This window comes from Notolepis coatsorum (assembly GCF_963971535.1).
Source record: "Notolepis coatsorum genome assembly, chromosome: 12".
Lineage (NCBI taxonomy): Eukaryota > Metazoa > Chordata > Actinopteri > Aulopiformes > Paralepididae > Notolepis > Notolepis coatsorum.
In genome coordinates this window covers 49,665,058-49,679,997 of record NC_140176.1, presented here as the reverse complement: position 1 = coordinate 49,679,997, position 14,940 = coordinate 49,665,058, and the positions used below count along the sequence as shown (strand labels likewise).

General features: G+C 41.6%; 1 protein-coding gene across 1 annotated transcript in view; it reads left to right on the top strand.

Annotated features, from left to right (window-relative positions):
• The window catches only part of zbtb47b (zinc finger and BTB domain containing 47b), a 90,131-nt gene that overhangs the window by 63,753 nt on the left and 11,438 nt on the right, over nt 1–14,940 (top strand). The window contains exons 3-5 of the mRNA XM_084326494.1: nt 5,797–5,944; nt 10,419–10,534; nt 12,943–13,087. Of these exons, the coding sequence (XP_084182620.1) occupies nt 5,797–5,944; nt 10,419–10,534; nt 12,943–13,087 (409 nt within the window). The remainder of the gene's footprint in view (nt 1–5,796; nt 5,945–10,418; nt 10,535–12,942; nt 13,088–14,940) is intronic.

The window sequence follows — 14,940 nt, the reverse complement described above, 5'->3', positions numbered from 1 at the left end:
CCGAATATATGTATTTATTGATTGATATATATTGCATAATATTTGTATATCGTTTAATATCCCTTGTGTATTCTTTGTACATATACACGGAATATCCCTTTAACCTAGTAGCCTACAGACCATAATATTTCGTTCTCTTATTGGATAGCGTTCCACCAGCGCCAGTGTCTTACCCCCAGAGTCGAGTTCAAAGCTACCGTCAAGACATGTCTGTACATGCCCGGTTCTGCCCAGGACTACGAGACAGAGGTGGGGCTGGTACTAGTTTGTTCGCCCAACATATAAATATGGCGCAGGTGAATACAGAAGTAGTTCAGTCCGCAGTCCGTTCAGTTCAGTCTTAGTAACAAGTGAAGCCTCACCCACTATGCAACGTGCGGTGAAGTAGGGCTCGTATTGCCCCAAGATAGAGTCTTGTTTATCCTAATACGTTTGTTCAACGTATCGTTCGCTCCTTACTAGTAAAAGCCTTCATCACGAGTCAAAGACCAAGTGAAGTGAGCAATTGTGTGTCTAAATAGAGCACTTATAGCCGTGTGCGAATAGGATAGTGGAGTATCAGAGCTTGGTTGAGTAACGTCAAGTTCAACTTGGTTGGTGTGGAGTACCGCGCACCGGAGGATCTGCACCGGTGAATGCGGAGCCCCTTTCCGGCTGGATTATTATTCTTATTGCTTTTAACCATGCTGTTGGAGCGGAGAAGAATCGTCTACACCCACTGCTGTGGGACCTGCCCGTGAGGACCATCATTCGAGCCCGTCTCTATTGGAGAGGCTGACCGGCTTCCACCTGTGCTGCGCGCACACTGGGATTACAGTCGCTGCCTTTCGTCTGCCGAGCAGGGAGTAATATACCGCCTCCAGGAGCCTATTGAGTCCCCGCTGACCTAGACTTTGCATTCGAACATTTGCTCCCCCTGCTGGCTTACAACCGGTAGGAACCCCCCTACCAGTATCCCCTAGATATAATTCCTAATATTCAAGTTGTATTATTATCTCATGCGTAATATGAGAATGGACATTCATTATTGATTTGCCTACGCACATTCCTTTGCCTTATAAGCGCATTCAAGTAAAGTATATTATGTATTCTTGCTGCTAATAAATACTTAAAGACAACTTTGTGTAGAACCGATTCATTGTGGGGAAGTGTTCTCATCATATACTCGTGTACGGTATGGCCAGTATAATGTACATAAGACGGTAGTGGTTTAATGATACCATACTTGATTAATACAGTCAGGGAATTGTACCCCTCAGTTACAGGCTGTTTTGGGCCAAGGTATTGTGTGCCTGTGTGGTAAGTAGGCTACTGTGTTGTCTTGTTGATTGCAAGTTTGCAACCATGGTGAAGCCAAAGACAAATCTCCACGAAAGTGGACAAATAAACATATCTATCTATCTATCTGTAACTAGGCCATGAAACTGGTTTACAACCATTTCTCAACCATTTATTTTTGAAGGCTAGGCTTGCCCCGTTGGATTGTATTTGGAGCCTGGTGAGAGGATGCAGCAGTGCTTTCTCAATACTAAAGCAATTTGTGAAATTATAGCATGTACCAGTCAACATCATTCCAGAAAATGTTTATATAGGGCCTGGATACAACAACAAAAAAAGCTAACCAGTCCTTTAATCATATTTGGCATTTAAGGCTGTAAACAGACTGCAAAATATGTAATTACTTTAGTCATCGAATCATCTGCTCCTTCTCTAATGCAGTGGTTCCCAATCCTCTCCTCGAAGCACCCCAGCCGTTCCATGTATTTGTTAAATTCCACCACCAGCACACCTGATTCAACTAATAAAGGGCTAGTTAAGTTGAATCAGGTGTGCTGGTGGTGGAATTTAACAAATACATGGAACGGCTGGGGTGCTTCGAGGAGAGGATTGGGAAGCACTGCTCTAATGCACTGCAGTAAATACTGTAGCTGGATCCATGCTGTAGCTTTAAAAAGAAAAAAAAAGAAAAATCATTTCCTGATTTCCACTGCTGACAGTTAATTACAGTTTTGTTATATTGAATACAGACCTGGCCTTGTGTGCTTTTGTAAAGACTATATATATGCATTTGCTTGGTCCTCTTTGTGTGCGTGTGTGTTTTCGTGTGTGTGTGTGTTTTCGTGTTCAATGTTAAACTGTTGTGCAACCTTATATTGTACTTTAAACCTATTTGGAACTTACCCCTGTCTGTTACGAGTTGGGTAGGTGTGTTGGACCCAGGTGCAGTGCAGAACGGATAGACGAGAGACAGGTGTTGATTCTCAAACAAATTTTACTGTTTTATTTTGTCAAACATGAAAGGCGTAAGTGCCGACAATGGTGAGCAACAAAAGGGGAGAGTACTTGTCTCCAAAAAGAGGGAAAGCAAAGGGGAGAAATCAAGTCTCCAAAACATGCAAAGCACAAACAATAAACGGAACTATATATATAATAATGGGCAAAGCAAAGGGGAGAAAACGTTGTCTCCAAAACACATCATGAAATAAACATGACGGGCGACGGTGCTACATAAGCACACAGTAAAGGCGATCCCATAGTCCAGCAGACTGTACACAGAGCAGACTCCGCGGAGGTCCGCGCGGCTCTTTGAGCTTTGATCTCAGCGGACAGCAGACCCACAGGTGCGAAGCTCATATTATCTGACGCGCAGACATCCGCGCCGCTGACTTGGTGTCACACAAAACGCTGCTCTGCGTTTTGGTTGACATCGAACTGCATTTAATGTGACGCCGATCTGCATTTTACTCTGACCACTCGCTCCGTGCCAAGAGAGATGTTTGAATGGCTTTTCTAAATGAAGTGTGTAAAACTGCCCGTTTTATTATCGAAATATTGGAAACGGAGATAACATACTCTTTATTTTGACATCGGATGACGACGACATGACAGAAGTTGAACAGCGTGGGGACAATTGTGTAAACTGGCGCGTGACATGTAGGAAATTGGTCCGCTGAGATCTGCTCGACTATGAAAGCTCAAGAGTCCGCGCGGACCTCCGCGGAGTCTGCTCTGTGTACAGTCTGCTGGACTATGGGAGCGCCTTAAGTTACACAATCGATCGGCAATTCCTATACACGGCGAAAGAACTTATCCTCCGTGGCAAGGAGCGATAAGGCTTTGACAGAATGCATAGTAGTACTCACGGTAAGGTTCAGTGATCGACTGACGATCTGAATAGTAACCAGGAAGAACATATAAAGCCAACTTAACTATACACACCAGGTACCAATTAGTGCAATCAGGGCAGATAGACAGGTAATTACCATCGGGTAACACTAGGGCTTTGGTTCCCAGAGGGGAGCAAAACCCCAAACGTTACACTTGTGTTTTCTATTTTATTGAAACTATGTTTTTAAGTTGCAGAAAATGACAGCAAATGGCTTTCTTTATTGCAATATTATTTTTTTTGCCTCCTGGATGGGTTGAGACTCAGCACCATCTTGTCCTGGTGGCGCACCACGATAGGACACGTACCGTGTAATCGCAACGTCCTGGGTTAGAATCCGGCCCAGAACATTAATTTGTTGCATGTCCTCCCCCTTCTCTCTACCTTGTTTCCTGTCTCTCACTGTCCTGTCCCCAATAAAGCACAAATGCCTTAAAAATATAACTTTAAAATAATAATCATTCCTGGGGAAATCCCTGTGTGTATATATATATATGGATTATTTTTTTTTATTTTTTTTTTTATCAGGTCTTTATTGCCAAGTAGTTTACACATACAAGGAATTTGGTTGTTTTTGGTACAACATTAACTCTTTGGGTGCCACACACTTTCCCCATCTGTACTGCTTGGCGCCAGCGTTATTGACCATTTTAGCGATGTTTGCAGACCCATTGTGTGTTCTGTATTATAGTTATGGAGACTATAGTATGGCACATTTGACAGGCATTGTTCATAGTCCATTACTGACTAATCAGTTCATTTCTACACTGTAGTTTGTTACACGCTAAACATCGCCCCTTTCCAAAATAATGCAGTCTTTTTCCATAGATTGCGAGATATGACGCGCTATATGCAATAAGCCCAAACCATTCTGGTTGATTGCCTGAAACCCCAAATACTCCCAAATCAAAGGTATATACCATGCACATATGTGCCCTCACAAAATCAACTAGAAACTGCAATCGTGTTTGTCAAGCATGTTTTACGTCCGGTAAAACACAACACTGATCGTTACAAAAACATGTTTCAGGTTCGGTAAAATAGACATAGAAAAAGTTGTATCCACACCAAGCCATTCCAGTTCAAAAGGTAGGCGATACTGCCACCTGGTGAGATTCGATCGTCATTGCAATTCCAACATAGGCAGATGAGCCAGGGAGACCTAGAGGGCTCCGGCTGACCGTATAGAACAGGGATCAAAAGAAAAAGATCAAAGGATAAAAAAACGAGATATTAACCTCTTCCACCCGGGGGCAAGTAAATGGAATATTGCTCCACTTCTACAAGGCTCATTTGCATATTCTTGGTATCTATTTGATTGAATACTTTATTTTGACACAATCGTAGGACAAAAACATTTTAAAAGACAAAACAATAACAGTGTCAACAACGCTGGACATCTATGGACCTGGACATCTATGGACCTCAGTGAATGTATTCCCAGTGTCAGAAATATTGTGTCTATTACTAGGCTTGCTTAAATTGTGATGAAACAAAGGAGAATATGAATTATGATTTTTCTTTGCATCTTTGACAGTGAATAACACCATGCTAATAATGACCAAACATTAAAAACTGCCACTGATCTCGTGCAGTACCTTCTTGAGATCATGTGTACAAAGGAAGGCAATTAATAAAGGGAAGATGATTAAACAGAAGGTTCTGTAGATACAGTACTGAATTCTCCCATCCGGACCAATGCAATTTGAAATATTATTATAGAATATAGAATAGCAGGCTTATAAATTACTAGGGCTGTCCCCGACTAAGGATTTGGATGGTCGACTAGGATTGGCCAAAATTAGCATTTTTTTTTTACATTTTTTTTAATTTTTTATTTATTTTTTAATTTATCGTTCCATTTGGGCTGTGGGGGGTGCTTAATGTCTGAAGGAGTCGACTGAAGGCTTCTTGTCCTCTGCAAAAGCATGCAATTGGTCCACTGATGGATACATCTTGATATTTGTCTAATCTAGTGTGTTCATTAGATGGGTGAAATCCTCTTTCAGTGCCTCTGTGCCTGTTTTTGTAGGCAGTTAGCCTCTGGTATGCGTGCCATTAGCGTTAGCCACGCTTCTAGGCCTCTTTTCTTTTGGAAAGAATGATGATAAAAAATAAATAAAAAACGTTTTATTTTTTTTATATTCGACTAAGAGGTTGGCCAGTCGACTACGGCTCCTTTCGACTGATTAGTCGACTAATCGATTAATAGGGGTCAGCCCTATAAATTACCTTATTATAGCCAATTCGCACATTTATATATATACATATATTATCTTTCAAATGGCCGAGTTCAATTTGGATTTAGTATCACCAGGCGTGCATAAGAACAGATAATGAAATCTACTGTAATCTACTGTATTTTTTTATTTTCACCACGGTGCAACCGTTTTGAAACAAATTTCAGATCTAATTGTTGCTGCATGCTAACAATAGGGAAGAGAAACTAACTGCGTTTCAATATTTGTCAATAACGTTACGTTTTGTGGTATATTATCCCGAATAATAAGAGTTTATTAAAGAAATTCATACAGAACTATGAACCTTGAACCCCATAGATCCCTTCGGAAGTGTAGTTTTGAAAAAGTTTGTAGTCCCAGCCCTCTCACCTCCTCCTGTTTGTGTTCCAGTGTGTAACATGTGGCAAGGCCTTCAAGAAACTGTGGTCGCTGCACGAACACAACAAGATCGTTCATGGCTACGCTGAGAAGCGCTTCTCCTGTGAGATCTGTGAGAAGAAGTTCTACACCATGGCTCACGTCAGGAAGCACATGGTCGGTGAGTGGCGCGGAAATTCAGGATGCCGGGAGATGTAGTCACTCACTCTGTCTCTGCTTCTGTGTTTGATTGGGTTTAGTTTTTACAGTATATTAGAACTCCTCTGTTTTCTGTCTTGTATTATTATTTTATATTATGTTTCTACAGTCATGCCTGGAGTACCAACCGGGGCCCTAGACCCCCCAAAGCCCCCCAGATTCTTGTGTATATTAACCTCACGCCCGTGCGCGGGATGCGCGCACGTTGCAGCACTTTTCCCTCGTCTGCCGGCTCCGGGCTTGATTTTTTGCCGATCAAACAATACATTGTTGGAAAGTTAAATTTGCCGCCTTTCGATTGTCACCACACTCAACCAATTGCGTGCTTTGGGTCTCGAGTTACAAGACGAAATATCCGGCGAGCGTCATTTGACAAGCCGTTCCGACGAGTGACCAGTCCGCTTGTAAGCAGTCCTGAACTGACCAGTCACCGCTGATGGCTAAAATGATTGACCACCATTGTAGCCAAGGAGCGTCTGCTCCGAAAGCGATCCCAGACGATCGCCTTTTCGTGGGATTTTTATCAACTTTGGACCTGTACTACATAAGACTTCAGGCTATGGAAATGTTTTCCAGCTCCTACCTCTCAGCTGGAGCCCAAAAACGGTTTCTCTAATAAATTAGCAAGAGATTTTTCTTTATTGTAAGAAACTTCAGAATGTTACCTTTCACTGGTCGTTCATACTAACACAATTGGCAGTGTTAGGGGTGGGAAAGCTGGTGGGTGGGGATTGGACGTTGTGGACAGCGACTCCTACAGGTCGGTTGGTGTGCCTGTACAGCAGAATCAGGAAGTAACGGGGGCAGCGTGAGCCTCCCACGCGTTACTCCTCGCCACTGAGAGATCGCGCTGTACAGGTGAAAAGATGCGACAGCTTCCTCCTCGTGTACCGGAGGCGTCTATGCCTTCTACAACGCTGTTCGGTTTCCGGGTTCCTCTGATTGGCCGCTGAAGCACGCCCCCCGAGTGACGCGCAACCCCCGAGGTTGGAAAATCACTTAGATTTCGTAAATATTTACCCGTTTCTCATACGGTTAACGATTCAGAAACAATCATTGCTCATCTCCGTGTGTTTATGTCGTAGCAGATGCTCAACAAGGTGGGTTTGATACGCAGTCATGGCGGCGAAAGTGTCTTTATTATTTTGATTAGTTAACGTTATCATTAGCAGGTAAGTTATGAAGTCATTGTTTATCATAAAACCAACAGCATGACTGGCTCGTCTATTCTGTGCTAGATCAAGACACTATTTCAATAATGAATGACGGTGAAAGCATACACGCCACCGAGAACAGTTAGTACTCTGTAGATATAACGTCAGCTAGCGAGGTTGCAGTTGCACACCTATATCTTCTACTTTCATGAATTGTTTTCTACTCCTACTCTGCTTTAAAAAGATAATTCCGCACCGTCATCCATTATTGAAATAGTGTCTTGATCTAGCACAGAAAAGACGAGCCAGTCATGCTGTTGGTTTTATGATAAACAATGACTTCATAACTTACCTGCTAATGATAACGTTAACTAAATAATAAAGACACTTTCGCCGCCATGACTGCGTATCAAACCCACCTTGTTGAGCATCTGCAACGACATAAACACACGGAGATGAGCAATGATTGTTTCTGAATTGTTAACCGTATGAGAAACAGGTAAATATTTACAAAATCTAAGTGATTTTCCAACCTCGGGGTTGATCTCCATCGAGTTGGCTCGGTGAAGGCTGGCTGTTCCCGCGTCACTCGGGGGGCGTGCTTCAGCAGCCAATCAGAGGAACCCGGAAACCGAACAGCGTAGACGCGTACCGGAGGGGACATGTGATGCAAGGCTTGGTCCTCACTGCAGCCGACCAGTGGGAGGCATAGTCTAGCAACGTTCGAGACAGGGGAGGGGAGAATTGAAGGGAGAATTGGCGAGGCGAAATTGGGATGGGAGAAAAATTGAAAAATAAGGAGAAAAAGTGGATACAAAAAAAGAATGTTACCTTTCAAAAGAGACCAGACTCATGCATGTGCTATAAGTATAAAGTAGGGCTGTCAGTTTATCGCGTTAATTAGATTAATTAATTACACAGCAAAATATCGCGTTCTGAAAATGTACTCAAAATTAATTACTATTATTATTATAATTTATATATTTTTTTAAATATTTTTCAATCTCATTTATTCCATAAGAACGTAGAATACACATTTACAGACTTTTTTTTAATATGTCCATTTGCATGTTCTTGGTATCTGATTCTAGGGACATCTATGGATCTCAGGGAATGTATTACCAGTGTCAGAAATACTGTGTCTGTTACTAGGCTTGAGTAAATTGTAATGAACCAAATGAGAATATCAATAAAAAAAAAATCTTTGACTGTGAATAACACCATGCTAAAATTGACCAGACCTGAAAAATCTAAGCAAATGAATAAATGGAAGATGATTAAACAGAAGGTTTTGTAGATACAGTACTGAATTCTGCCAATCCGGACACATGCCATTTGAAATATGATTATAGAATATAGAATATCAGGCCTAAAATGGTTATGCGATTAAAATGCTATTAATTAGATTAATTAATTACAAATCCTGTAATTAATTAGATACAAAAATTGTATCGCCTGACAGCACTAATATAAAGTATAATAAATCGCAAATTACTTTGGGTATGCAATCATCAGGCATTTTATACAAAATGTGGGTAAAGGGGTTAACTCTAATTTTACTCATTTCAGATGAAATATGCTCCCATGCAAGCATGATTTTAATTGACAGCATACTGTTTAAAGTACAGGGGCCTCAATTTAGTCAAATAATACATTTGTTATTATTCAAATTTTTTTTGTATATATTCAGATCAAATTCACTGCCAATATTTATGTCTTTCTACTATTACCCTGCCCATACCAGTACCTCCCATCCCCCTCCCCCATGCTGCTATGACGCCCGAATTTCCCCAAGGGGATCAATAAAGGAATATCTTATCTTATATCCTTTGTCAAAAGGCCCTAGAAATTAGTATTATAGAGCTATTCTTTGAACGTTCTTCTCCCCTGGGAACCATGCCCCCTAACTTCCCTGCCCAGGAGCCCCCTAGTGGCATAATCCAGGTCATGTCTACAGTATATTAGAATTCTTTGTGGGGGGGTGGTTGGTTAGTGTAACACTAACTTGATGTATAGAGTTGTTCTCCCACGTCTCAACAATGAATAAGGGCTTGTATATAGTAAGTACTTTACTGGGTTTGTATATAGTAAGTACTTTACTGGGTTTGTATATAGTAAGTACTTTACTGGGTACCAGAGCGACCTTTCTGCTACAGCGATTGATGTGGTGGATGTAGAGGCATAAAAAAGCATTGTTTGGTCTTCATGGACACAACAGAGGAAATAGCTTACCCTGGAAGTACTTCCTGCTAGATCACAGGCGTCCATTGTCCTAACGCACGCACACACAGACACACTAATTACTCAGTCAGCATGTGAGGTTGAAGATCTGCATGGATAGTTGACCATTAAGTACTCAGAGATATGTACCAGATATGTACTCAACCCTGGAACAAAAAAGGTCCTTGTGGTTGTCATCTTGCCACTAGTATTCTGTCATATTTTACATTGATTAAAATCATCTATTCTAAGAAAACATTCCAGTATCCTGTTCAGTTATCCTGCTGCCACTTTGTTCGTTGTTTGTTTAGCTGAGTGGCCGAGACTATGCCCTTTGTATCCTTAAATGCCCTTAAAGGTAGATTCTGCCATGCAGTCAAACAGTGACCTCCAGGCAAAAGTGCCCTACTTGGTATTGCACTTGTTTACATTTGGTATTTTTGTCTGATGTGTGGTAAATGGACAGATAAATGGACTGCGTTTTGTCTAGCGCTTTTATCCAAAGCACTGTACAACTTATGCCTCTCACACACCGACGGTGGAGGCGACCAGGCGAGGTGCCAACCTGCTCGTCAGGAGGAGTTAGGGGTCTTGCTCAAGGACACTTCGACATGCTCCTGGGAGGAGCCGGAATCGAACGACCGCTCTACCGCCGGAGCCACTGTTGCGTGCGGTTCGGGGGTTGAGTGGGGATAGAGGGGGGAGAGGCCGCTACTGCCGGCCACACCTCAGGCTCCGCCAAGAGAGGTCTGGAGAAATGCACAGTATGAGAAGCAACTAGACTACAACCCACACATCAGACCAAAAACAGAACATAAACGTAAACAAAGTGCAATACCAAGCAAGGCTCTTTTTTTCCCTAGATGTCGCTGTTTGACGGCATTACAGAACCGACCTTTAAAAGTCACCTTCGCTGAACAGGGACTGAACCTTGTTGAACCTGTTTTAAATCTTAATATATGTGATATTCAATTGGTGGACTCATATGGTGTGTGTGTGTGCGTGTGCGTGTGTGTGTGTGTGTGTGTGTGTGTGTGTGTGTGTGTGTGTGTGTGTGTATAGCCCATACCAAGGACATGCCATTCACCTGCGAGACGTGTGGGAAGTCGTTCAAACGCAGCATGTCCCTGAAGGTTCATTCTCTGCAGCACTCGGGAGAGAAACCGTTCAAATGTGAGGTTAGCGCTCCCTTTATACACTACTCTCCACTCACCTGGTCTCTGCTCTGTTGTCTACGCTGTACTGCCTGTCGTCAATGTACAGCATGTAAGTAATCTGATTGCTTAATTATGCGTCCCATTATGGAAAAAGATGTGTACAGATATGTGGTCTAAATCCACAATATAGGATTCTTACAAGGAATTTACAGAAATGGTAAATGGACAGCTTTTATATAGCGCTTTTATCCAAAGCGCTTAACAATTTGGGTGATAAGTTGTAGACTTGTCGTCATAGAATCTGTCATATACTATGGCTGGGTAAAACAGTAATCTAACATAGAATAGTATAAAATAAAAAGAAACTGATGAAATGAGTATGGTAAGTGTAACTGAGGGGTACAATTCCCTGACTGTATTGATAAGTATGGTATCATTAAACCACTACCGCTTTATGTACTTTAATTACTGGCCATACAGTACATGATATCTAAATATGATGAACACTTCCCACAATGAATCGGTTCCACACAAAGGTGTAATCAAGTATTTATTGCAGCAAAAGGTACATAATATACTTCTCTGTATTTTACTTTGGATGCGCTTATAAGGCAAAGGAATGTGCGTAGGCAAATCAATAATGAATGTCCATTCTCTGGTTACGCAGGAGGTAATTATACAACCTGAATCTTAGGGAATTATATCTATGGTACACTAGTAATATATAGCGGGAGATACTGGAAGGGTCCCCCCGGTTGTAAGCCAGCAGGGGTAGAGGATCTGTCGGTAGTAGAGAGTCTGGTCAACGATGACTAAGGAGACTCCAAGTACAGGAGACGGTGCAATAGTCTCTTGATCCACAGACGAATACAGCTGTTCTCCGTAGACTGTAGCTCCACAGTGAAGAAAGCTAGCCGGCCTCAGGCTCTCTGAGGCGCAGACTCGACTGGTCTCCTCACAGGGTAAATCCAACACGTGTAGGCGTCGGCGATTCTCCGCTCCATAAATCACAGGACCAAAACAAATATAATCCAGCCGCAAAGGGCTATGTAGTCGTCGGGTAGATTAATCCAGTGTACATGTCCACACGGTTCTCGTCTAGGTCTCCTCGGGTGAAAGCGCCATGAAAGCAGCCCAGCCTGGATAAGCACTCTAGCTGATACGAGGAAGCGTTGGTGATGCTGGTCACTGTAGAACTTTAGCCGCACGATACACTATACACAAATAGACTATTACTGACTTAATAGAAATATGTCGCACTCGACGGTATAGCGCCAAACTCTGACAATTCAGTTATTAATTCGCACGCGGTCTCAATGCTCTATTTTGGGGCCAAACAGGCCATACTTCACCGCACGGAGTATCGTGGGTGAGGCTTCAACTTATTGGGTAACTCTACTTCTGTATTCACCTGCGCCATATTTATATGCACGGCGAACAATCTAGTGCCAACCTCATTTCTGTCTCGTATCCCTGGGCAAGGCCGGGCATGTACAGACATGTCTTGACGGTGGCTTTGAACCTGACTCTGGAGGCACGGCCCCGGCGCCTGTGGACCGCTGTCCAATAGGAGAATGAAATATTATGGTCTGTAATAGGCTAAAGGGATATTCCGTGTATATGTACAAGGAATATACAAGGGATATCAAACGATATACAAATACTATGCAATATATATCAATCAATAAATATATATATTCGGTTTAATCTGATCCTTTGTAACAGTAAGGATTTAAATTACATTTACATTTAGCTGACATTTAGTTTTGTACAACAAGTCAGCAGGAAGGGTACAACTCTGGCAGCTAAGGGTAAGTAAAATTGTTCGTCAAACAGTGTCGAACTTGAGTGCTACAGTCTTGAGTGCATAGCAGTATAGACATTAGCATAGTAGGTAGTAATATAGGCACGGTAGATTCCTTAGTAGCAAAGTGCATAACAGTAAAAGGTTAGTATTTTTTTTATATGATATCTAGTAAAAAATGATGTGTTACTTTCTTATCAAACTTTCTGAAGGCAGAAACATTGTGTTTGTTATAATTAGGGATGTTCGATATTGGCTTTTTTACCGATATCCGATATACCGATATTGTCCAACTCTTAATTTCCGATACCGATATCAACCGATACCGATATATGCAGGTTTTCCCTCCCAAAAAACGTAATAATTTCAGGTAATTAACATTACATATCTCTTGTCGTAGAATTAACACAACAGTATGCATACTTTTGACAATAAATAAAGTAAGAATTTGTTCTTACTTGCTTGCCTGGGTAAATAAAGGTTAAATACATTTTCTTTTTTTTAAGATATATATATATTTTTTTTTTACAGATACCGATAATTTCCGATATTACATTTGAATGCCAATAACGGCCGATAATATCGGACATCTCTAGTTATAATCCTTGTGTCTGTGCTGTTTCAGAACTGCAGTGAGCGTTTCCAGTATAAGTACCAGCTCCGCTCTCACATGAGCATCCATATCGGACACAAGCAGTTCATGTGCCAGTGGTGCGGGAAGGACTTCAACATGAAGCAGTACTTTGATGAACACATGAAGACACACACTGGTAAGTAACACCTCGCTCCACTCCCAAGTCTCCAGTCACCAGGCACTAGTCTCAAGCCGATAATGTCAAAGTCTCAAGTCAAGTCCCAGGTCATTAATGTCAAAGTTTCAAGTCAAGTCCCAAGTCATTAATGTCAAAGTCTCAAGTCAAGTCCAGGTCATTAATGTCGAGACTCAAGTCAAGAGTCAAGTCATTAATGTCATGTCTCAAGTTAAGAGTCAAGTAATTCATTCTAAGTCTCAAGTCAAGTCACAAGTTATTAATGTCAAGACTCAAGTCAAGTCCCAGGTCATTAATGTCAAGACTCAAGTCAAGTCCCAGGTCATTAATGTCAAGACTCAAGTCAAGTCCCAAGTCATTAATGTCAAGACTCAAGTCAAGTCCCAGGTCATTAATGTCAAGACTCAAGTCAAGTCCCAGGTCATTAATGTCAAGACTCAAGTCAAGTCCCAAGTCATTAATGTCAAGACTCAAGTCAAGTCCCAGGTCATTAATGTCAAGACTCAAGTCAAGTCCCAGGTCATTAATGTCAAGACTCAAGTCAAGTCCCAGGTCATTAATGTCAAGACTCAAGTCAAGTCCCAAGTCATTAATGTCAAGACTCAAGTCAAGTCCCAAGTCATTAATGTCAAGACTCAAGTCAAGTCCCAGGGCCCTGTTCCCCTTACCTGGTTCAACTAAGTCGATCAAGATGTCATTATCCAGATTCAGTTAACCCGATGTTTGAAGCCGGGATTTTCCTGTTCCTCGAAGGTGGATTCAGTCTCGTTAACTCAAGCCAGACTTGAGACCCAGGATAAGTGCGCGCGACCGCTCCAGTTGAAAAGCCAGCACGTATCGATAGCAGAGATCCTGATTCTCTAGCGGCATTGATTGATTAATTGATTTAAAACTTTATTAACATATTGCAGTACGGCTCAATCGCCTCGCCGACAAGTTAAATGCGTTATCTATAGGCTAATTTTAAGTCCCTCATTACCTCAATCAATCAGATTATATTTCTTTAAACTTGCCTGCTGGATTGAATAATCAAATGAGATCTTGCTAGCGAAAATAATTAGTTAAACTGTTATACAGGATAACGATACGGCTCTCTTCCCATTGATTGATGTATGGTCGATCTTTTACTTAAGTCCACTGTGGTGTAACGGGTTCTTCTTTTGACTTTCACGCAGACGACCGGGGTTCGAAACCTAGTCTTCCCCTTCTTTTTGCGATGTAGGAATAATTCAATTTGGTGCACGTTGAGAGCTATATAAAGAATGACATCCTCAATGCATGTAGATTTATAATATTTTAACTTAGAACTAGGCTACTTTGGCCTATAATCATTAATATTATATTCCAAAAAATTATATTGGAAACACGGGGTTTCGAACACCGGTCGCTGGGTTGCCAGGTTTGAGCACTACCGCTGCGCCACTGTGCCAGATGGGATAAATTCATTGTTTATACATTAATGAACGAGAGACCCGTGTTTAGAATATTCTTTGTTTTGAATGAAGTTTTATCTCTTTATCCTCATTCATTAATGTGACGTCAACGGCTCATTCAATTTCTCAAATCCGTCAAACAGCGCATCTCATCAGACATCTTAATCCCAGTTACAATTAAAATAACCACATAATGTGTACATCGCACCGAGCGAGCGCCATGGTATATATAACGTGCATTATTTAGGACAAAGTGAATTTGGTATCAGCATTTTGGGTCTATTTTACATTTCAAAAGCCCCCTCTGGAAGAATGGAGCACAAAAACGTAATTCAGAATGGTATAATGCAGATCGTAGACTGTGGGAATAATTTCAGGAAACGGGCTGTCACTTCTTTGCGGGGGCGTGGCGATGGTTCA